The following is a 25630-nucleotide window of genomic DNA, read 5'->3' on the forward strand; positions in this document are numbered from 1 at the left end:
ACAGCTTACTGTGCGTCGACGTTTTGTGTTTTTGATTTTTGTTTTTGCTTTGTGTACTAACTACCCTGATGCCTCAAACCCCTGCCCAGACCCCAACCCCCCCGCCACCCCCGCCCCCACCCCACCCCCGCAGTAAAACGCTGCCTAAGGCCCTGAGGGTAATCATTTACTATCTGCAATAAACCACTCTCTGGGAAATATAGTCATTTGACCTTCAGACCGACTCACCCAGAAGAACAACATAACGAAAACAGGGCAAAAAAAAAAAGCACTGCGCTGTAACGTGAAACAAGCCCAGCAGAGTTGGGTTCAGCCAGACGTCCAGCGTTTCCAAAGTGCAAAAAGAGTTCATTTGACTACAAGTCCTCCGGCCGGCAACTACTCCTGCTGCTCCAGGTAAACACAGAATTTAACAAATGAGGCACAGCATGTACATCTACTTTCCTGATATTTTAGTGAAGGCATTTTGTTACACGTGACTTAACCTTTGGACACTGAAAGGAGAAAATACTTGGCAGGCAGTAGGGAGTGCAGCCTTCCATCAGACAGGGTGACCAGGGGATAGGGAAGTCAGGAGTAAGGCTGCCCGTTATTTTTTCTTGTGTAAAATCTCTGATTCTCGCGAGAATTTGGAGTTTCCCGAATATGGGGCATTGGTGTTCATCTCCCTGAACACCGTAGGTGCCATTTCACCTTGTAAGCGAAAGGCTCGTGAGATAACCGCTCTAATGTACAAAGTCATCCGGGTGTTTATGACGCAGCGCATGCAACACAGAGAAAAAAAGAAAGGACCTATTTATTATATTCGGAGACCAATAATCATCGTTTACACAAGACTATATATATATATATATATAGAGAGAGAGAGATTATGCACAGCCCTAGTCAGGAGACAAGCATTCTCTCACAGGCATCACACAGGGGCAACACTGTCTGAAAATCAGCGTCAAAGTCTCTAACACTGCAATGGAGGGGCTAGGAAATCAACCACCTGCATAGGCACTCCCAAAATAACCACGTTGCGGTATAAAAGGGGAACGAGCAAGAAAGATGCCCTTTCTAGTTTGTTTTAATCCTGATATGTTTGAGGTGCGTTCAAAGACAGAGGTCCAATGTCAGGCTGTCTTCTAATAAATCGCTGCTTATTCTTTTAACTTGGTGATTGGTGTTTTCTTTCTCTAACTGCAAATGTAGAGCATTTTGTAAAGTGAACTGATTGGAGCGTGAAAGGAAAGGCTTTAGGAGATCAGTTTTTTTCTTAACACACAACAAAATGTAAATACCTGCAAATGAATTGTACAAATATTTCAAAATATACCAGCAGTTGGCAAAGCACGAACGAAGTAACTTTTTTTTTTAACCCTGAAGCGTTAGAGAAACTAGGGTTTTAATGGGATTAAATCAAGACAATTTACTTGGTGATATGTAAATGATATTTACTGAAACCCGATTTCCCCACATTATCTTTTGTGCACTATGTTTTTATAAGAAAAACTGCATGTCATTGTGAAATTTGTGGCCATTTCACCTACATACCACACCCATGCTACTTTCCTGCTGAATGAGTATGGGTCGTTTCAAATAGTTATGCTTTGTGTGACACTTGGATTTTTCACAAATCCTTCGACTTCAGTGATGTAACAATGATGGCAGCAACCCCACTCTGAAAATTATTTCAGCGCCACTGACCGCTTATCACTGGCAGTGAGTGCCCTTCAGACATCATGCCAGTGTCAGTGCCAAATGGGACAGCGGTATGAGAAAAGTGTCCTCCTGTGTCACAGGCAGTGATACTGAGTCAGTAGCGTCAGACCTCTGTCGGAAGCAGACAGTAGTGACACTGGAAAAAGGAAGATCTTTCTGGAGGAAGATCCTTCTCCTACCTCACCGCCAAGACCTAGCACACCCTGCCTCTCCACCTCAGGCAATCCGCGTCATTCACCTAATTCAGGAAGGACCTCAAGACCTTGCTCTTCGACTGAACCTCCAAACCCAGACGGATCAGCAGTCCCCCCCTCACCCACCCCAGCGCCTCGAGACCCTCACTGGTGAGTAGCCACGCTTTACAAATCCCTGAATGATTGATTGACTTTGATAGCAGGCCAGCCCTCTTCTACACACAAACAGCAGTGACTCTGGGTCAGCATGTCAGCCTGCTGATATGAGCATACAGCAGTGACTCCGGGTCAACAGGTCAGCCTTCTGTCACAAACAGACAGAAGTGATACCAAGACATCTATACAAAAACAGTACCCACCACTCACCATAAGTTCATCAACACTTTGGTAGCAGTAATACACTGACTTTCTTTGAGGTGTTAATCGGTCTTTTTTTATGCTAAGATATGTTTAGGCTTTCATCCTAGGTTAGCTGCTATATGACTGAAAAACAATTTAAAGACATGATAGATTTTTGAACAAACATATACACATGTGACATGCAACAATCACAAATCTTGAATCTTCATGCATTCATCCATAGGAATGCCCTGAATATTAATAATGCGTAGGATTGCTTCATCCACAATATACTAATACAGTGTCCCTTAAATCGTGTTCCCTACTAAGTTTACAATGGGTTTCAAGCCCATTCAATCTGATCATCCTCTTCATACGTTGTAAAGTGCCAAAGCGTTTTGAGCTCAAATGTTAAAGACAACTAGGGGCTTCCTTAGGGTGAGACAGAGTTACCTATCAGGACACTATATACAAAAATATTAACATACAATTAATAGTTTTATCGATTTGTATTTCTTTGAGAAAAACAAATTTGATCAAGTAACTGAACAATCACACTAGTGACCATCCTATTGTTGTGAAACACTGTGGGGAGAAGGAAAGAATGGTGTCTTGGTATGCAATCTAATTTCACTATAAATGTTTTTATGTGAGACCCACTACAGTGCATCACTCGTGTTTTCCCATTGTGGTTTCACCTGAACACTTGGTTAAAATCTAAATCATTTTGACGATGAAGAAAATTGCATAGTATTTGAGCAAGCTGAAGGTTGCCTTCTATTAACACAGTTCTGCCAATGTAGAAGGGGCTAACCTGTGCAGCTTCAAAAGAATGGATGACCTTGAGCTTTTTCTGGCATCTCTTGTGTTTACATTTTTCATCCCTGCTTTCTTTCTTTGTAACTGTTTTCTGCCTTTCTCTTTCTCCTTCTTCCCTCCTTTTGTGTTTTCCCACACTTGCACTGGGCCGTAGTCTGATAAGGAAAAATACGTATATTTCACCAAAAATTAGTGCTGGTGGGCCTCACCTGCAACCACAGGCCGGCTCACATTAAGTACTGGTCAGCCATGAGTCACGAGCAGACAGTAGTGACACTGTGACATCAGTTCAACCCTCTATCAGAAGGGGCCAGAAGTGACTGTGGGATAGAAGGCCACTCCTCTGTAGTGAGCAGCCAGCAGTGACACTGAGACAAAACGTCACTGTAGTCAAAAGGAAAACAGAAGTGACTTTGGGAGAGCGGGTTAGACTCTGTTATGAATGGACAGCAGTATCACTGTGAAACAGGCGCGCAACGCCCGTTGGGCTCAAAGGGCTTCAGCCCCCTGTCGTGTGTGTCAGCCTGGCTGATACGGCTTCTCGGGCACACACACAGACAGTTTTTGAGCTGCTGTGGGCTGGCTGGTCTGGCGTCCATCTTATTGCAGCCACACCTGAGTACTTCACACGTCTTTAAAAGACCATTTACTTGTTAACAAGGCTTTGTTCTTTTTCCACCCCTTCTTAGAGCCCCTGCATCTCCACTCTACCTATTGCTGGAAGAATTAACCTCCCTCTTGAAATTTTCATTAGCCTCCCCCTCCCCCCCAAAATGTGGCTCTAGTTGCGCCTCTGCTGTGAAAGCAGCTCAACCCTCTGTCACAAGCAGCCAGCACTGACTCCAGGAAAGCCCTAGGTCACGAGGAGACAGAAGTAATTCCAAGGCAGTAGGTCAGCAGCACTCTGTCACAAGCAGCCAGCTTCCTGTTACCCCAGGACAGGCCAGCACTCTGTCAGGAGCAGACAGTTGCCTGTTGCCCAGGGACAGGTCAGCCCTCTGCCACGAGCAGGCAGCTGAAAGTTACATGGGGACAGCACTCTGCCATGAACAGACAGCTGCCTGTTGCCCCTGGACAGGTCAGCACTGTATCAGGAGCAGACAGTTGCCTGTTGCCCAATACTTAATTTGGGCCGGTGGTTTCCAGGGATCAGCACTGGCACGTAATCATCCACACTGGCACTTTTCATGAGCATCAGTTAAGGACACATTTGATTATGGTAGGCATGGGGAGATAAAGTGATTTGCCCAGAATCACAGGATGTTGTGCCGACGTGGAGACTCGAATCTGGTTCCCCAGCTCTGAAGTCACAGCTCTGGTCATTACTCCACATCCTCTCCCCACTTTCACGGTTAGTAGTTGGTTCTGTTTTAGGTGGCGCTAACAGGAGAAAGGGACTCGTTCAAGCTGCCTCCTGATGAGAGACCCGGCACTTATTTGTTTAAAAATGACCACTGTTACCCCGGGACAGGTCATCCTACTGTCTGGAGCAGACAACTGCCAGTTACCCCAGGATAGGTCAGCACTCTCTCACGAGCAGACAGCAGGGACTCCAAGACAGCACGGTCATACACAGTTACACTCGGAGATCAGCTCACAGAGTTAGACCGTGGGAGACATGCGGCTCTAACAGCACATGAATAGTGTCACAGCGCCATAACACAATTGTTGATTCGGATCCTGGTAGAGACCCGGGCATTGGGCTGAGGCTGCTGTTGCCCAGTATTCATCACGTGAGAGGTGCATAAAGGTCACACTTCTCAACTTAGAGTGAAAGCCTGTCCCTTCACTCACAGAACCTCATGTGGGTACTAATTGAAATATACTGCTTATTGGAAGTACATTTTTACAGAAATTCACATTAAAACACCAGCAGCAAAGAAAAGTTAGCAAATAAATGCTTACCTTTGTGTATAGTTTAAAGCAATGATTTGAAAATGCCATTATACTTTTTGACAAGAAGTGGTTTCAAATAAGCAATTTAATTCTTACACAAGTAAAATGACATCAACTCCATTTATATCGTGATCTCCTTCCCAGAGCTGGCTTTAGGCTTTAGGGCAGTGCAACCGCAGCTGCACTGGCCGCTGACCTCAGGTGGGGGTGCTGTGTATATCAATAACTTACGATTTAAAAACACCTGCAGTAGAAGTCCTTGTAAGTCCAGTTTTCAGGAAGCTTTGAAAATGTCAAGATAGCTCTTGTGATTAATGTTCCTGCTAGTGAGAGATCAGAGTTTTGTCTAGTGACAGTTTTGACTCAGCATAAAGTAGAACAAAGGGTTAATATGGCTGTTGAAAAGAACGCTACCATGTAGATCTGTTTTTTATGTGGATAGCTGAGTGAATTACTGCCTTTTTCACAGAGATTCTTTTGTCAGGGCGGTTCATAAGATACAACCCTAATATACAACAGTGACTGTTAGGAACTGTCATCAAAGAGCTGCATGCAAACTGCATAAAATAGGTTAGGAAGTTATGTGTTTTTCCCAGTCTTTCATTATCTATTCCTAATGTTGCTGAAAAGGGTTTATTTGAGTAGTTATACAATCTTAATAGTATAATGTGGGTAGCAAGATTGTTTTTTTAAACTAGAAAGGATACAAAGGGATGATAAATGGTTGACTTGATCATGGTATTTAATCACAGGGATTAGCAATCCTCTTTGTAAAGCTGGGGGTGAACAAGCTATGTGCCATCTCATAATGAAATAAATATGGGGGCAATAGCCCTTACCTCCAGGGAGATAGCGCACCATAGTGGCTATAATGGGAAAGTGTTGGAAAACTTACGTTTTGTCTCATTTCTTGCCTAGAATGATAGGAAAGAACAGGCCAGAAGGTTGAGGTCGGAAGGTTGAGGTCGGTAGCTAGTGATAATGTAGGGGATGCATGGAAAAGGCAGTGGGCGCATCAAAGGGGTTTAGGAAAGGACACAGGAATTAATGAGGACAGACTAAAAGAGTTAGGGTGATGGGCACAATTGACACTGAGGGCTCAGCAGAAAGGATCAATGACCACTCAGATGTCACATTAACCACTCGGAGGACTAAGGTGAAAGGCAAATTGAGCACTCCCAGAGCTCAGGGTCACCGGCTTAAGTGCATAAAGTTCAGGCTTCTCCAACGAGTAGGTTTGTGAGCTACTGGTAGCTAGCTCTTTACCAGTGTTTTAAAACAAATGAAATGTATGTTGGAGAGAGGTTATAGGGAGATGAGGGGCACTTTTGTCCTGTGGTAGTGAGGAAATCTGAGGAGGAGGTCGTTAGGGGCGCCAAAAATGAATTTCGAATCAGAGGAGGGTTTAGATTAAGGACAGGAAGTAATGGCGCTCAAGCAAGTACGCAAAGGAGTCTAGGGTGTGAACAAATGAGTACGGTGCTGTCAGGTCAGGGGAAACAAACCCAAACAAAACAACCCCTGCCAGTGTGTAGGTCAAGACCCACACTGTAGATATAGAATCAAGTCCTGTGCACACGTATTAGGTTGATGGTTTTAGTGTGAAAACCAATATTAGGGAACTTTTCTTCCAGATATTATGAAGGTCGACATCAGGAGTATCTTAATGGAGATTTATATATCAATCCAGATCAAAACAGAAAGAAAAACCAGCCGACAAGTGTTTCGTCACAACGTGGTACAATTGTGACTCTTCAGGGCTGGGAAGGACACAAAGCATAAAATAAAATACATAAATACAAGCAGCCAAACTTTGACGCATAAAACAAAAAAACACAAAATACGTAAAGGGGTGCGGATTTCGGAGACACCTCTAATCTCGTGGATACCCTATGGCGTGGAAAGTACAAAAAACGTGACTTCACAGCACACAAAGATAAGCGTCTTGTGAATCAAATCGTGTATACGTGGTGACGTAGATGGAGGAAAAATTGTAACATAAGGAGCAAAACATAAATCTTATCAAAATGGATGGGCCTAGACTTTCATGCCACCTTTTGCCATTATACAGGTAGATTTTGTACTTCCTTTTATTTTTGGGCTTGCGTGCATGAACTCATCACACTCTTAATTCCTTAGTTATTGAACCGGGCTGAGTTTCAAGAGAGCAGTGAGTTCCGCTGCTCCTGTACAGTTTGTCAACTATCATGATTTCCGACCTGTCTATTTTCGCCTGCTCTCCTTTCTACTTCGTCTTATTTAGCGCTTTGTTTGAAATTGTTTTTAGATGACTGTTAGAGCAAGCCGCATTTGACTTGTGACATGTTGATACGATGCATTTTCATTAATTCAGCTTGAGTCACCATTTATACACGCACACAATTGTTGCACATAGTTTCACATTGTTGGGATATATGCTGCCAAATGCATTCTCTATTGTTAGGCCCATCCATTTAGATAAGATTTATGTTGTGCTCCTTATATTACAATTTTTCCTCCATCTACGTCACCACGTATACACGATTTGATTCACGAGACGCTTCTCTTTGTGTGCTGTGAAGTCACGTTTTTTGTACTTTTCATGCCATAGGGTATCCACGAGATCAGAGGTGTCTCCGAAATCCACACCCCTTTACGTATTTTGTGTTTTTTTTGTTTTATGCGTCAAAGTTTGGCTGCTTGTATTTATGTATTTTATCTTATGCTTTGTGTCCTTCCCAGCCCTGAAGAGTCACAATTGTACCACGTTGTGACAAAACAAATGTCGGCTGGTTTTTCTTTCTGTTTTGATCTGGATTGATATAAAAATCCCCATTAAGATACTCCTAATGTCGACCTTCATAATTTCTGGAAGAAAAGTTCGCTAATATTGGTTTTCACACCAAAACCATCAACCTAATGCGTGTGCACAGGACTTGATTCTAAAAATGAATTTCGCACCAGGCGCCAACAGTGCTAAAGCTGGCCTGTTCTTTCCTATCATTCTAGGCAAGAAATGAGACAAAACGTAAGTTTTCCAACACTTTCCCATTATAGCCACTATGGTGCGCTATCTCCCTGGAGGTAAGGGCTATTGCCCCCATATTTATTTCATTATGAGATGGCACATAGCTTGTTCACCCCCAGCTTTACAAAGAGGATTGCTAATCCCTGTGATTAAATACCATGATCAAGTCAACCATTTATCATCCCTTTGTATCCTTTCTAGTTTAAAAAAACAATCTTGCTACCCACACGTGTCAATAGAAGAGATGATAGCAGGAGCAACAACTACCTCTAAAGGAAGCCTATTCTGTGATGTAACTGTTTACCTTCCCTTAAAAATGATTTCATGTGACAATATATAAGCTCTCTTGGCTACCAATTTTGATGAATTGGCACAATTGTTTTATAAAGAACAAGACTGTCAACAGCTGCCACTAGTTCTTCTGTGATATCTGGAAATGGATCGTGCAACAGGTAACACTGATATGCTTTGAATTCAAAGAAAGTTGACCAGTCTTGGCGGGCATGACTCACGGGTGGTGAGGGGGTGGGAGGTGCGGTGGGGGTAATTAAAAAATAAAAATAAACTTACCTTCACCTCCGGTCTTGCGTTGCATCTCCTTCCATAAGCCAATCACTACGCTGCAATGGCAGCGTTGTGATTGGCTGGGACGCCGACCGCAGAGGCGTCTATTGGGAGGCCGTTTTCTCCATGCAGGGTAGGTGCAGCCTAAATGGAGAAAACTGGAAAGTCCTGGGGCCGACCAAACAGTCAGCGCCCATAACAGTGGGCAAGCCACTCCTCCCCTGCACTGCAGCAGGACCGCCCACCCGCATGCCTCCAACAAAACCCTAATTTCTGCTTTCTCGCAGTGCGAGAAGCAGAAACATAAAAAGGTATTTATAATACCATTTTATGTTTCTGTTTCTCACACTGCGAGAAAGCAGTGGGGCGACGCTCCTCCGTCCACATGGAGGAGACGCCCCTGAGGTTGACTCTTACAGGTTTTGTGTTTTCTTTCACCTACACTAACTTTAATGAATAGTGTGTCAGGTTTAGGCATCTTATCTGTTTTGGACATTGCAATGTTTTAATATAGCCTTATAGCCAATTGCCGAGGGCTCTATTACAGGTTGTTAAATGCCCTGAACCCGAGTTGTAGGCCAGAGCAGCAGGCAGGGGCCTTTAATGAGGGAGAGAGCCTTTAACAACTGGTGTAACCTGAGGCAGAAAGACAATAGGGCCAATAGAGATTTCCACCCTCTAAGAGTAGAATTAAAAAGCAAGAAACATGAAGACGAACTTTGGAGCTCCTGGCTTATCCCAGCCACTTTAGGCCCGGAGCTACTCCATTGTCTTCAATAGAGCTCTCAACATTCCAATGTTCTAATTTGTAACAAAAGACATGGGGCGGCTCCTCCATGTGGGCGGAGGAGCGTCGCCCCATTGCTTTCTCGCAGTGTGAGAAGCAGAAACATAAAATGGTATCATGAATACCATTTTATGTTTCTGCTTCTCGCACTGCAAGAAAGCAGAAAGAAGGGTTTGGTTGGGGGCGGGCGGGTGGGCGGTCCCGCTGCAGGGCATGGGAGGAGAGGCTTGCCCACTGTTGTGGGCGCTGACTGTTTGGTCGGCTCCAGGGCCGACCAAACCAGTCATACACACTCTCCCATTTTCTCCATGCAGGCTGCATGCAGGAGAGGGAGGCTGCCTGCTTCCTGGGACTCGGAGAGCAGAGAGAGAAGGATAAGCAACGCCGGACCAAAGGCGAAGCTAAGTTTTAAAAAAAAAGTTTCTTTTAAATTAATCCCCCCTCCCTGCGCGACACCCCGCCCCCCCCCTCCCCACCCACGAGTAATGCCGGCTGAGACAGCAAAAGACATGGACAGTGGCCTGAAGTTTTTCATTAGCGCATGCTAGTGGTTTTGGCGATTTCTAAGACACCTTAATCTTAGTTCCACTCAATGTCTTCTCACCAGCCCCAACCCTACGCTTTCTGTTTCTTTATTCCACTCTTTCATCACTACTTTCTCTATTTGTCACTGCTTTCCTATTGTTCTCTTCTTCTCTTTTCTGACTTTCTCTGGATGCCATTCTGATGATGAAAAATAGGTCTCAGTACCCATAAAAGAGTGCTGGTGGGCCCTACTGCAAAAACTTTTATTATTGTGGTTCTATAGAAAGTGATTCTAGGGAATTCCCTTGCATTGAGACATCTGTGGAGCTACGGGGCTGTAGACAGTTGCCGCGCCCAGCACCTGGCGGCTCACATCCTCCAGCAGGGAGCTGCAGCTCCCACGGCCCCTCCATGGGCAGATAATATGCCCCCCCACCATTTACCAGCTATTTGAGCGCATGGCAAATGGACTGGGATTTGGGCCTGTTTCTCTTGGAAGGGGAAACACATTGAGAATTGGATTGCATTTTAGGGCCTACATGTTATTCCTCATTCTGGGAAATCAACTTTCTATCTCCATTATCTCATGGGGAGACATCGCCCAGTATCCAAATCTCTCCCTGCAGAGGTAACGGAGAACTCATAATGGAGCCCTTAGAAGGTTGAGGTCGGTAGCTAGTGATAATGTAGGGGATGCATGGAAAAGGCAGTGGGCGCATCAAAGGGGTTTAGGAAAGGACACAGGAATTAATGAGGACAGACTAAAAGAGTTAGGGTGATGGGCACAATTGACACTGAGGGCTCAGCAGAAAGGATCAATGACCACTCAGATGTCACATTAACCACTCGGAGGACTAAGCTGAAAGGCAAATTGAGCACTCCCAGAGCTCAGGGTCACCGGCTTAAGTGCATAAAGTTCAGGCTTCTCCAACGAGTAGGTTTGTGAGCTACTGGTAGCTAGCTCTTAAGCTACCTACAAGCAGCTCTTTTGTGTGCAGTCAGCCTACTAAATTAGCTTTGTTTAGTTGAATTCAGATTTATATATATATATATATATATAACAAAGTTGTACACTGTGTATTTGAGACAAAAATGTATGTATTTTCAGAACTCATTAGCTGATGTTTGGAGAAATATAGGTGAATTTCCAAAATATATTTAAAGTTGATATCTTAGAGGTCAAATGTGTGATGCTGGGGAGACTTGTTTCTAATATTATTACCTTGGTGCTAAGGCCACTGCAGCCATGTTTGCTATGTATTACTCATGTAGAGTTATTCCACATTGACAAGGACTTTTTAGGTCGAGCCTAGCAGCGCGCAAATGCGCTGCTCTGCGAGGCTTCTTGTGTTTACTCCGTGTGGGTCTGACTCCTCCTACACATAGGATTCGCTTTTCTGTGTGTCTTTCAATAATGAAAGCACGCAAATGGCTAAAGGCGGGTGCATGTGCCACCTCTTTTTTAATGTTCACTTCCATGGCGTTTTGCTCTCGGGAGCGAGCAGCGGCGCGCAGGGTGGCAGCTGCATTCCTTGTCGTGGATCAGGTTACTATTTAAACATAACGCGTCATGCTTTTTTCAAATGCTTGTTGTATTTGTTGTGAAAACACACACATATACAGAAAACACAATTTCTGACGGGTCTGTTCGGATTTTCTCCTATGGCCACTAACTACCAAGCTGTGTTCATCCTTCAACAATTGTGTTTATTTCATGTTTTTTTTTTTCTCTTCCTATTGACACTTAAGGATTACAGCGGCACGGGGCTGAAGGATTGACAGCGAGTGCTGTATAAAACACACTGTAAATGTGATTAATCTAGACCGGTAGTCCCTCAGCTGAGTCAGGGAATGTTAGAACTGGCCGGTAACTGGTTTTCCAAAGCAACTCGAGCTTGGCAACCAGCTCCCCCTTCCACCAATAGCCTTATGGTACTGCCCACTTGCCGTCAACACACTTCTGTGAGTCAAGAGGACATTTCATTTTGCATCATTTGGGCTTTGCCTTCTCTTAAAAGCCCGATTGCTTTCAGTATTTCTGTACATGCTGCACATTAGTAACATATTTAACGTGGAAGTTGATCAGAGCCTGTCGGAAACAGAATCTAATAAACCCGTCTGAGCCACCGAGAGGCGGAGCCCCGTCCATGCGCACAGTACCATGGGTCATTACTGCAAACTGTTATCAGCCAGAAGCACAGCCAGCGCCAGCACAGCATAAACACAGTACTTTCGCATCTCCTAATTGAGTGGACCCACGTGCTGCAAACAGATGATATTCAGGGCACTTCCCGGTGATTGGCCTGGTGCGGTATTATGGTCCACAGCTAGAACACATTGTCTTCTCTGTCTTTGGCCAGCAGTAATACGTTTTAAAGTTCCCGTTTTCAGCAACAACATGGTTTCACAAAATGCCCACTAGTGTGCATTGCAGGACCTTAACAAACAGAAGTTTATGGTGAAAGAAATATGTTAAAACAGGCACAGCACATGGGTGCTGGAAATGTGAAAGGGTGGCTATAAAAAAAAAATGTAACTACACAATGAAAACACAGTACTTTGCTTCAGCCAAACGTTGTGTACTTTGCTATTTGCACCATCTCAGTCCCTCAGCCTTCTAAAGTTGATATATTGAAAACGCCACACATTTTACTAAAACATTACGGTTTTTGTATTGTTTTAATTTACACTTACAAGATCTCCAATCGTTGGGTACATCAAACGCTCTCTTTTCTTCTTAGGCACCGGTTGGGTCACATATCTTAAAAACAAGCCAATAGCTCTGGCTAAGCACTTGTAAGGTCCCAAAGGCAAGACCTATTGGCTATGCCAATGCTTGTTTACATTACTGCTGAACTGAGGTGATCACTGCTCGTAATCTTGCATACAGTGGCCACGAATATAATCTTGCTACGAAGGTGTAACTATTACAGTAATAATAATATTAGTAGCTCGGGATGACTTTTATTGAACATGGGTAGCTCTTATTACAGAAAAGGTTGGAGACTCTCAGTGTAAACAAGAAGTATGGGGAAGCACTTTTACAGGTTTCCAGTTAAAGGACCCATTCCCGAACTATTAATTCCCTTACAGCAGCCCTCTGAAGAATAACTCTTTAGCCACCGTGAATCTTCAGATGATTCTATTAAATAAAGCCACGTCTGACACCTAAGCAACTTTAGATTTGCTGATGAACTAATGGGGCACATGTTGCTGGGTTCATCCACGTGGCATGTCAGTGTCCCGATATTTTGCCATTTTGGGGGAAGGTTTTCTCTGTGTTGAGTGATATTATGGGACATGTACTGGAACCAAATCCACTGATCGCCCTGCTCGGTTATGATAAGGAGGTAGATGCAAGCTGTAGGAGTCTAGTGGCAATGGATCTGTTGCACGCCAAGTGTAGAGCTATGCGCTGGGCCAAGGGGCCAATATTGCGTATCATTGATTGGAGGGCTGATATGCTTCATTGCAATACACAGCCAGACACATAAAATGAGCTGATGTCACCTCAGTGCATTCCCATGGGTTTGGGGGACTATAGCAGCAATACCTGAGTGGGAAAGAGATAGGAGAACCGGAAGGTGGGAACAACTGAGCCAGACCACTAAGGGAAAGCACCTGATACCCTGCGCCATCTGCTTTGCATGGTTGCGATCCTTTACTCGGATCTAACGTTACTGCCCCCTACGACACTGCTTGTCCTTCTACCATTCCGATGGACTCCAGACCAATACAGTGTTCAATATGATTAAGATGAATGGCATAATCAGTGCACGAACGGAAGATGATGTAATGTATCCAGACAATAATGATGGGGATGTCTCGCCTTGTTTGTTGTTGTACGTTCCTTTACTTCATTTATATCTGAACATTTATTGTATCATTGCTGAATATGCTCTGTAAAATGCAATAAACAAAATTGAAAAAAGAAATTGAAAAAATAACAAATTGGGCACATTTACATCTTTTAATAGCAGGCACCCTGGACAGAAGGTTTGTTGCTTATTTAGCTATCGCTCCCTTTTCTCAATTCATAGTGCAGGAGCCCTTTTCTTCCCTTTCACCCTAAGAAACCCCTGGGTGGCATTAATTTGAAGAAACTATTACTTTTTCTAACAAAAATTATGGGAACTGTTTTGATAAGATTAGAAAAAGAGTAGGAATGTGGTTTCAAATTGATCCTGCCCACTTGGACATCTGCTCTGGGTGAGGACACAATGAACACTCAGAGGGCTACAATGAAGGCCTTAGGGAGCACCAGGATGGCTCACGAGAAGGGTGCAGCGACAATGCAGTGGGCTTAGGAGAAAGGCACAGCGAGCGTTCTAAGGACTCGGGGAAAGGGTGCAGTGAGCCCTCAGAGGGCCCAGCTAAATGGCACAGTGAGCAGACTTAGGGCTGACGAGAAGTCCACAGTGAGCACTCAGAGGGCCCAGGTAAATGGCACAGTGAGCACACTTAGGGCTGACGAGAAGTCCACAGTGAGCGCTCAGAGGGCCCAGGTAAATGGCACAGTGAGCACACTTAGGGCTGACGAGAAGTCCACAGTGAGCGCTCAGAGGGCCCAGGTAAATGGCACAGTGAGCACACTTAGGGCTGACGAGAAGTCCACAGTGAGCGCTCAGAGGGCCAAGGTAAATGGCACACTGAGCACACTGAGGGCTGAAGAGAGGTCCACAGTGAGCGCTCAGAGGTCAATAGTGAACGCTCAGTAGGATAAGGAGAAGGGCATAGTGCACACTCACTCACAGAGTTCAGATGAAGGCCGTATTGATCGCCCGAAGGCTTTAGGGAAGGATTTAGTAGATGCTCAGAGGGCTCAGGAAAAGGGCACAGTAAACGCCAAGCAGGCTGAAGGAGAGGGGGATAGTCCAGTCAGAGGGCTGAGGGGCTTTCTCAAGGGACAAACACTCTGGAATTGGAAGGAAGTGGTACAGGGACCTCAGGGTCACAGAAAGGAATAACTATACTTCAAGACTTCCTGTGCTGGTAAAAGATACTTAACGCTGAGAAGGTCATCATTAGGGTCCTTTTGGGAATGGGGGCTGTACACTTTTAGGGGAACAACAGCCCATGGCGGGAAACAACCTTTACAACGCAGTCATTACAACGCACTACCTTTACAATGCAGTCATTACAACACAACATCCTTTACATTGCATGCCATTACAACGCACCCATTACATCGCATGTCACTAAAACACATGTCATTACAACGCATGTCACTACAACGCATGCCATTACAACACATTATAAGGTAAGTAATGGGGAATAGTAATTTCTACCCCTACACTATCCAACACTTACCCTACTGTTTCACTCACTGGAGTGGGAATAGTAATTTATACCCCTACACTATCCAACACTTACCCTACTGTTGCGCTCACTGGAGTGGGAATAGTAGTTTTTACCCCAACACTATCCAACACTTACCCTACTGTTGCACTCACTGGAGTGGGAATAGTAATTTTTACCCCTACACTATTCAACACTTACCCTACTGTAAAAAGTAATATGTGTATAAAGAAATATATGCGTTGTAATGGTATGCATTGTAATGGTATGCGTTGTAATAGTATGCTTTGTAATGGAATGCGTTGTAAATGTAGTTTCTAAGAATGCGTTGTGGTGGCATGCATTGTAAAAGCATGCATTGGAAATGATGTTGCGATGTAAAAACTGCATTGTAAAGGAATGCGTTGTAAATGTTTATATTGTAACGTCATACATTCGCCCACGGCACTACCAGCTTGTAGAGTCCCCCTGCATAGAAACACCTATAGGCCACAGCATAGGTCTATGTTGGTAAGAGATTTGACGAGGATCACGTGAATGTGGTGCTCTGATCTCTATGGCAATCAGAATAATTCAGGAGATCTCTCAAGAGTCAAGTAACCCTGAAGGAGGAATCAGCCACTTGAGTCTGACATATGCCTGACTCCTCTTCCAGAGCCACTGTCTTGATGTTTAGTTTAATTTCCTTATAGACCAGCTGGTCTCTGCTTTGACCTGAACATATTTTTCTAGTCTGAGCTTTCCATTGCAATTCTTCGGTATAAAGCAATCCATATAAGGGGGTCATAGCGAAAATGTCATGACAAAGGGAGGGGTTGGGTGAAAACTTTGAAACAGCGTTGTAAGTGGGATTAAAAAAGTGAGGCAATCTAAAAGGGGTGTGGCCTAAGAAACATTCCAGAAACCTAAATAGATGTTATGTAAATGAAGACATGGCCTAATGCTTGTCAATAGAATCCCGACCATGACAAATTCATAAATATAGTCTTACTAGGCGAAGAATAAACATTAACAGCAAGAAACAAGATATTTAACAGTAGCTACACTACCATTGTCATGGGCCATAAGCATTAAAGGCTTAGATTTAAAAATATGATACGCCTTGGATTCCTGGTATCACTATTCTTGTAGAGTTAAGTGTACGAAGGGAATAACTATACTATTCAAGTGAATGAAATAGTATCTCATGGACAGGGGCCACTGGAATTATGCAATTGTGCAGCTGCGGCGACTTTTGTATAATTTTAGATATGTCACATTTGAACATAATCCAACATCTGCCACATAATATGCAGATTTGAACAGAAAAAAAGGTTTTGTTTCCAGCTCAAGGAGTTCAAACATTACTAAAAATGCAATGAGCCATGTTGCTGCCACTGATTACCTTTTGGATGCTTGTTTCTATATTTGGGCATTAAACTAGTACTGAAGAGGTGCAACCAATGCCCAGATAGTGTTAACAAGTTTAAAAATGACAAAATAATGAAGTAATACTATTACAAAGTGTGCCACAGTATGCCACATAATTTTCCTTTTCTTGCCACATAATCTACTCAACCCTTCAGCATGTTGTGGCTCTCTCCAGTCACATAGTTCCAGTGGCCCTGATTGTGGATATCAAAATTAAGCAACGTTACCCACTGTGTTGCTTTAGCCCCATGTCAAAACGTCCATGCATCTCCATGTGTGACAGAAAGGCAAGTACAATTTATATTTAGACAAAAAGGGAAGACACTATAGGGACTTGTTTCGATATCTGTCTTTTGAGGTCTCATCTAGGTAGCACTTGCGATGTCGCTTCGAGACATGCTGTATTCAGGACATGTGCAAAAAGAACAATTGATGGACAGAATGCAGAACAACGTCATACATTCACCCCAGTACATAGATCTGGGCCTAAATCCATCGTTTTTTTGCTCCCCTACTACACCATGCCATTCCAGTTTGAACCTAGCCATATGACCCTGTGCCCAGTGGGAACAGCCCAGCCCGAACTGCCTGGCCAGGTCCTCCTTGGACTGGAAACAAGCATCCTAGAACCGGTTTCAAGGTTTCACCCCTCATCAGCCAGGATAGCTTGACTCCAGTGGCATGGAGAGCACCGGACCCACGTCTGGGCATACCCATCCCACTCGCTCTGTGTTTTTCAGGTTCCTGAAATGCTTCAGCCAAATTTTATTTTTAGATTTTAATAAATTAAGGAAGTATAGCATCACAATTAGTACAGACGTTACTTAAGTGGATCGACCAGTAGACAGCACAAGATGCCACGTTTTCTCTTTCTCTGGAGTGCATTTTTTATTTTCAAGAAATTGGTGCTTCTGGCACCTGTCAAAAACAAAAAAACTTCCTCAAGGGGCCCCCATTAAGTTTTTGTGCCAGCCGTCGCAAAGGCTTCTGGCAAGCCTGGAGCGAGCAGCAGAAGACACCAATCTAACGTATTATATGGCACGGCAAACAGCAAGAAATCTGCATGGCGTCTTAACTCTTTTCCACTACCTTTATAATTGCAGTTCTAAGTCAGATGGGTTATGAAAAGCATTTTTTGCGAGAAATCTGCACGACAGTGATAGTGATTGAGCCCACCAAACCATTAATGTTCAGCATGACTTGCCAGAGAGAGCAGAGGAGCGTCACCCCACTTCTCTGCAAGCAGTAATTAAAGGAAAACTAAAATAATAATAACCAATTTTATTATCGTTTTAGTTTTCCGTTTCCTGGTGTGGGTGGGGCTGGACTGCCAGGGCAGGGGCCAGGAGGAGGATTTATGCTCCACTCTAAAGTGCCCATAACTGTTTGGCCTGCCCTCTCGGGTCGACCATAACAGTCATGCGCTCTTTGCATGTTCTGTACCCAGGATGCATTACAGCCTAGATGCAGAACATGCCCAGGCCCCCATTCCCTGTCTGAGGGCCAAACCACAGTGTTCAAACCAATCACATCACTGCTTTGAAGCATTGTGATTGGCTTGGGGAGTCAGGAGCCTGGGGGCTTCCTGGTTCCTGCTTCCAGCTAGAGGCAGTGGCGAGCGGATTGAGAGGCAGCGGCCGGCCGGAAGGTAAGTGTTGTTTCATTTTATTATTTCTTATTTTAATTTACGCCACCCCGCCATCCCTGGTAAATAGCGGCCGCCACTGGAGCTGACCATACATTGAGCCCAGCACATGGAACCGGAAATATACCCATGAACATGTGCGGTTTAGAAGCAGCTTTGTTCAGTGCTTAATTTATAAAAAAAAAAAAGTGGCAGGACTCTTGTCAGTAGGGCACTGTAGCTTGGACCACACATTGCATCAGTCTACTAGCCATCACACTCCTAAAAGTGTGACAATTTGGACTATTCCAGGCCCCCAAAGTATAAGAATGACTTGGGCGGCAGGTGATAGTCATTTTTAATGTATACTGAATTAATAATTGACTGTTGTTGTGATCATCTCAGTCAGCGCCACCTTGTGGTACACTGCCACAAGGACTGGTGTTGACAATTAAGTGCCGGTGCCGAGCACCGAAAACCACCTGCTCAAATTAAGCACTGGCCTTGTTGGCAGTGTCATCTGTAGATCAGTATTTGTATCCTGATTTCTCTGCTGAGGCTTGCTTCCTAGGCAATTTGGTCGTTTATGCCTCAAAGGAAGAGAGGAGGGTAGACTTTCCCACAAGTAACCATTCATTGAAATGAAAATATCTGCAAAATATCGATTTGGTTAGGGTTGCAAAATGTTTCACATTACAAAAAATTTGGAGTGCTTTAGTAAGAATCATATATTCATGTGTATGCTGTACTTTGAACTTTTCTATAGCTGATTTTCTACCTTTTAGGAAACTTTTGCTTTTACTGCCTTTTATCTGTAAATTATGTGTCTGTCTTACTTGTTTTTGATTTTTTTGTCTTGAAGCTTAGTGTTCTGTTATTATTTAAGCTTAGTGTTTTGTTGTTATGCGTAATAAATAATAAACTTACTAACTGGTTAACTCTCATCATTACAGCTATGTAGAGCTTAGATACCTAATTATACTACCACTGAAGACAGCGATGATGGGAACTTGCCATGGGTTCCACCAGGGTCTCTTATGAGAATTATTGTCCATCATTATCAGCAAAGTCAGCCAGTGATATTTCCTCCAGTGATTTATGCGCCTGAGTTACATAAGCAAGGGAAGGGGCAGTAACCAGGATTTATGACCGGCTCCAAGGTCAACAATGCTGCTATCACATGCTTTGGCAAGGCACACATCATTTTGAGAGCACTGGCTGTTCTGCTGTCAACATTCCAGCAACTATTACTCTCTGACCGAGCAGCAGCTAGTGGAGGGGATTTGAGTTGAAAGGAGAAAGAAACAAGTTGTAGTTCTGATTTCCTTATTTAGCAACAATTAAGAATCTTAAACCTTGTGATAATCGAGGCCTGGAAATCCAGAGGGGGGTGGGGCTTTTCTAGTTTACCTAAAGCTCTTGCAAGGGCCACAATCCTTTGCTGATATACTGCTGTCTTCTTAGCAGTAAAATAACATAACATACATTGTAACATTGTAATTGCATTACTACCCCTGACAAGGCATCAAAGTGCTTTTTCGGCGAGTTGCACGCTACTCCGGAACCCAAAAAGGATTAGTGGTGAATAAGTATAGTGAAATATGAAATTAATTTGAGCGGTGGATATGTTAGTCTTTTATTTGGACTGAAAAGGATAGAGGAGGGATAGAAGAGGAAAGAGTTTCCATTTATAAAGCGCTTGTTACTCCTGATGAGGTGTTGAAGCACTTTTCGGTGAGTTGCACGCTACTCCAGAACCGAAAACAGATCTGTGGTGAATTAGTATATAAAAATGTGAAGTTCATTTGATTGGGCAGTGGACATGTTAGTCTGTTATTTTGATTGAAAAAGGATTGTGGAGGGATAGAAGAGGGAAGTGTTTGCATTTATATAGTGCTTGCTACCTCTGATGAGGGGTTGAAGTGCTTTACGGCAGGTAGCATGCTACTCCGGAACCGAAACAGGATTTATGGGGAATTAGAATAGGGGAATATCAAATTAATTTGAGCGGTGGATAAGTTAGTGTGTTGTTTGTGTTGAAAATGGACAGTGGGGGGATAGAAGAGTGAAGGGTTTGCATTTATGGAGCGCTTGCTAACCCTGATGAGGTGTTGAAGCGCTTTTGTCGGGTAGCACACTACTTCGGAACCCACACAGGATTAATGGGGAATTAGTATAGGAAAATATGAAATTAACTTGAGCAGTAGACATGTTAGTCTGTCATTTAGATGGAAAAGGAATAGTGGAGGGACGGAAGAGGGAAGGGTCGAGAACGTTTTTTTTTAATGGTGTTTATAGTAGTAGTTTACGATGAATAAAGGGGAGGTGGAAGGGGAAGAGTCAGAGGGAAGGATTTTAGCAAGGTTTGTGTGGGAGATCTGAATTGCAAAAGAGGTATGAGATGATGTAAGGAGGGGTAGAGGAAAGAAGAGTTTGGAAAGAGTTATTTTGTGGATCAAAGTAGTGGTATGGGGGTTGGAATGGGTGAGAGAGAGGAGATAGAGGATATATTGGGAGGGATATAGGGCATGAAATAGGGTAATGCATTTGAAAGAGTAGTAGCATGATGTTTGAGATGAGTCAGAGAGTTGAGGTAAAGGATATATTGAGCGAGGTATAGGGTGGGAAATAGGGTAATAAATTGGAGAGAGTAGTAGAATGAGGTTTGAGATGAGTCAGAGTGGAAGTGGAGGAACTAACAAATATCTATATCTTTAAAACATAATTATTATACACATATATGCTAAGCATACATATGTAGGTACACATCTATAGTCCAAATAAATGCTTATATACAGAGGGATATGCTGTATACGTATGTTTGAATATGGTGGTTATATGAGAAAGAGACAACTTTTGAGTAGTCTTCTGACGATAAGGTGTTTATCCATGGATCTTATTTTTGGGGTAAAGAGTTCCATAATTTGGCTGCTTGAAAAGATAAGGATGTGCCACCTATGTTTTTTTTCTTGTACTGTGGGATTTTAAGGCGAGGTGCCAATCTAGAGCGGAGGTTCCTTTGTTGAATATATTGGGTGATTTTATTCCGATGAAGAGCAGTCCTGTTCCATGTATCGCATTGTGTGTGATAAAAAGCAGTTGAATGTGGATCTTCTGGTAACTGGTAGCCAATGTAGATCTTTCAAGGCAGGGGAGATATGGGATTGTGGATTTATATGTAAGAGTAGTCTGGCAGCAGAGTTCTGAATCTGTTGTAGTCTTGTCATAGTTATTAAAGGTGATCTGTTGTAGAGGCTATTGGTGTAATCAAGTTTAGACAGAACAAGAGAGATGGTAGCTTGAACCTTGTGTGGAAATCCCAGGTGGGGGAAGATGAGTCGCAGAGTTTTTATAGTAACGAAGCTTGATCATGCTATGAATGCCCACTTGGGCATTCATTGATAACTTGGAGTCCATGGTCATTCAGAGGTTTCTTACCATACTTTGATACATTAAGCGGTTTTCCCAGATCATCAGGCTATGCGGTGAGTGGGTCATCATGTTTCAAATTGCCACATGTGAGTATTTCCGTTTTGGAAGCATTCAATTTGAGATGGCTTCATGTCATCTGTTGATCCACGGCTCTGAGACAACTGAAAATTGGTGATTTTCCAATGTCTTTGGGACTTTCCAGTTTAAGGAGTATTTGTGTGTCATCTGCATAGTTATAGCATGTGAGGTGAAATTGATTGATCAGTGCGCTTTGTCCCAGCTGGACCCTGCGAGATCCTCCATGTGCTCTAAGTGCCAAGCAAACGAGGCAGACTTTGCACATTTAACAGGACCATGCACGCATATAGCTACAAACTGGTGCAAGGTTTTCACCCAACTTTCCTTAGTGATGGAGGTTCAGATTTGCGTGAATGGGGTGTGGCCAAGGAGTGTCGATTACGATCCTTTCGCACTGGTGAGAACGCGGAGCATGACTTGGAAATGTGGAAAGGTATGCTGGAAAGCCTACAGACAGCTGAGGCTCAGGGTGAGGGGGCTGAGGCTTCCCCGCTGTTAATGGACCTTGCTACCCCCGCACTGACTTTGGAGGATGACCCCTTGCTGGGCTGACTGAGCTAATGTACAACCTATGGCTGTGTGTGATGAGTGGGTAGGAATACTGGAGACTGGGCAGACAGCGGGGAGGCACTGACTCGGAGTGTGAGTTCAGGGTGATGAAAGAGAGCAGTGTGGTATCCTCTGCTGTAGGGGGAAACCTGGTCATGCCGCTCACCCCCTCCCCTGCGATCATATTGGTTTGCACCACTGTGACATGCTGTAGAATGTCACAGTGGTGAACGTTCTGAGGTGAGCTCCCTGCATGGAGTGTGACAGAAGGTGTTCAGGACGACAGCTGTGGCTGGGGTCCTTTCCTGTACTTCATGAAATAAACTTCATCGTTTTTACACCTGCGTCTCCTGTGTTTCCACCAAGGGGGAGGACAGTAACTCGTTTTCACAAGCCGTTCCTTACACATGCCCCTAATTGGTATCACGACACCGCTGAAAGTATATGCTTTTATTTCAACAGACTGTGTTGCTCTAGATTGCTACCCCGGGTACGTTTTTCACTTGACTTCGCTCATATCCACTGTTGCAGTACCCCCAGGGAACTGAGGGGCTTTACACCTTTCCATGCCTGTTACTCTGCCTGATGATCCTTTTTAGTTCTCCTTTTCTCTCCTATTAGAGGCTATCGCCCGCACCTGTTGTTGCAAAGTTTTTTATTATAGTTTTGGATTGTTATGTTGGCTTGTACTGCGCATAATTTCTCTCTTTGAGAGTTGTTCTGTATTTCGCACAAGACAATGTATGCCCAGCGATGACGCTTAGGAGCGAAGCACATGGGCAAACATTTAGACAGCTGTGATACCCTGCACTACTTGTACGGACTGTGCGCTAATTTGTGGTTCTTTATCCTTCTTCGTTGTTTCACGGCCTGATAGGTCGCTATGTAATGTGATACATGTGCAGTATTGAATAAAAACATGCTTAGAAAAAAAGATAAGTGACGGAGGTTTCCCTCACGCCGGACCCCCTCCTGGCACTACTGGGATATGTGGTAGAGATGCTAAAGGGGATACGCAGATTTGCTGCTATGGCTTTATTGCTGGCTAAGAGGGAGGTAGCATTGTACTGGGATGGTAATGTTTGTCCTTCTGATGCTACCTGGTAGATCAGTATGATTTACTGTGACACGACCAGTGAAAAATATATAATATGATATAACCTCCTAATGCCAGACCGAAAGATATTTGGCAACCACTACTGGAGTACCTGCTAAGCTGGACACTGAGGAATAGACATAGATTTCCATACTTTGCCGGCTGGACTTCCTACCTCTAAAGGATATCATAATCTCCATTTGTTGAGCCCCTTTATTCTGTTGTAATTTGTGCTTGCTAAGACCCCATTTGGGTGGTCTCTACACACTCTTTTTAGTCTTTTCTCACATACTGACCAATTGCTATTTGTTTTCCCCCTGCATGGGTTTTGCTGTATGTTTTTCATTTTCTTAATATGTACATATGATAAATAAGTTTAAAAAAAAGATTATATTGTGTTTATGCTTTTTGACAGATATGTTTTACATGTAAATTGGCAGATCACCGTAATTGGCAAAGATTTCAGTGCTGGTTATCCCCCTAACAAACCAAGGAGGTAGCAGATTTTAACTATGCTAAGCCTTTTTCACCCCTCGAAAAAGGGGTTTTATATTGTTTTGCAAACAGTTATTTCCTTTATAGTTGGAAATGTATGGTGGGAGGCCGGATAGCTGTTTTGTAGCAAAGCGTACTGTCAGTTTAGTAGGCATGAACTGGTTATAGTGGCAAGCTGATGAATAAGTATATTGGCCTCGTGTGTTCCTTAGGGAAAGTTATTTTAAATGTGATGAGTCTCTATTATGAAAGGTATGACAAGGCAATATGGCTGGTATATCTATATTGAGTAATACATATCTAGAGTATTGATTTTTAAGGGTGGGTTGTTATTACGCTGGGTTAAAGGCTACATAAAAGGTGTTTATTACTTGAAATCTTCTCACAGAATACCATTTTAGGCAAAGTTTTGGTGTTGGTTACCTCTTCTGACAAACCCAGGAGAAAGAAGATTTTCACTGTGATAATCCTTGTTAAGTTTTTGTAAATGGGGTTGTAGAGTAGTTTTTCAAATGTAATTGGGTACGTATTTGCAATTTTATGACTCTATGCCTATTTGCTGCTGTGTGGTGTCAAATAATTTTCTCAAATGAACCGATGATCTCTATAACCTTTTTGTTAGTCCATTAGACAACGTTATTTTAGGCACCATTTATCTGATGTATTTAGGATGAAAATTAGGCCTGCGTTACTTCTTGCAAACAGCATATGTCAAAGCCAGTAGGCCTCTAAGGGTGGATTGTTATTTGTGTAAATTCATTAGCTTCAATGACATTTGACATGTTGCTTTTGAGGCAACTAACCTATAACATTAAGAAGATTTTAGACGTGCATGCACCCACCATTCCAACCCTGACCGTGGTGCTGCAACTGTTTACAATGTTGAGGGCCACCTATGAGTGGCAGGACACCAACGCAACACTGTTTTTAGAAAGCACAATAGTAAGAGCAACCTGAAAAAAGAGAGCTGATTAGAGAGACACAAAGGCAGACAAATGTCCCTTCATAGTGGCCATGGCCTGCTGGGGTCAGTGGAAACGCAAACCACATAATTTAGAAGGGAGAAGACTGAAAGGCATTTAATCTCTCACACTCACCACACAAGAGACTTATTCCAGCAGCCCACATAGATTAATTGTGTAGCACCTTTTTCAGCTTCCAAGAGGACATCTGCTGCTTGTGGGTGTAAACAGGGCTCCAGTTGGCATAGCTCAATTTCCAAACGTGCTGCAAAGGCATCAGAAGACTGGGGTGGAGAACCCAACCAACCTGATGTGAAGGGGGGATCCACACTCTGGGGATAAGAGAAGGGAGCTGAAGGCCGAGCTCCAAAAGATCGGCATCTCCTCCCCCAATCTGAGGCGAACAAGCTTGATTCTCTAGCACCTTCTGAGGAACCCTCTAAACAGTGGGATAGGCTGCAAAGTGTAAAGCAGACCACTTGACCAGTTAAACCTAAAGAAATTATTTAGGGAACCATCAGGATGGAAGTGTGTGGCACAAACTGAGGACACCTTTTTCCTACCAGACTTCCATATCTGAGTCCGCCGTGGAGATAGTGCCTACCCCACACTGAACCTCAGTGCAAGATATCTGAGGACACCAGGACCACCACAGTATGTTGCCCACATGCAAACCCACCATCTTGATTGTAAAGTCCACATTGAGGCTGAATAACTGAGATTCACTGTTAGCCAACTCTATTATATATATGTATATCGATAATAAAAATATTGTCCATCATAAATTTTGTGGTCGAAATATTTTTTACACAAATATTGCTTCATTGGGCGTAGATTAACACTTATCAACT

General features: G+C 43.5%; 1 protein-coding gene across 2 annotated transcripts in view; it reads left to right on the forward strand.

Annotated features, from left to right (window-relative positions):
• The first annotated feature begins 209 nt into the window (after positions 1 to 209).
• Positions 210 to 25630, forward strand: part of SGK2 (serum/glucocorticoid regulated kinase 2) — a 396404-nt gene continuing 370983 nt past the window's right edge. Inside the window, exon 1 of one of the 2 annotated variants that reach the window (XM_085619218.1) lies at positions 210 to 396. Coding sequence is in view for 1 of the 2 variants with exons in the window: in XM_085619215.1 (XP_085475341.1) it covers positions 1757 to 2048 (292 nt within the window). In the remaining variant the exon portion in view is untranslated. Of the gene's footprint in view, positions 397 to 1747; positions 2049 to 25630 lie in introns of those variants that run through there. The other variant, XM_085619215.1, reaches the window with a different exon arrangement.

Source organism: Triturus cristatus, chromosome 7, assembly GCF_964204655.1.
Source record: "Triturus cristatus chromosome 7, aTriCri1.1, whole genome shotgun sequence".
Classification (NCBI taxonomy): Eukaryota; Metazoa; Chordata; class Amphibia; order Caudata; family Salamandridae; genus Triturus; species Triturus cristatus.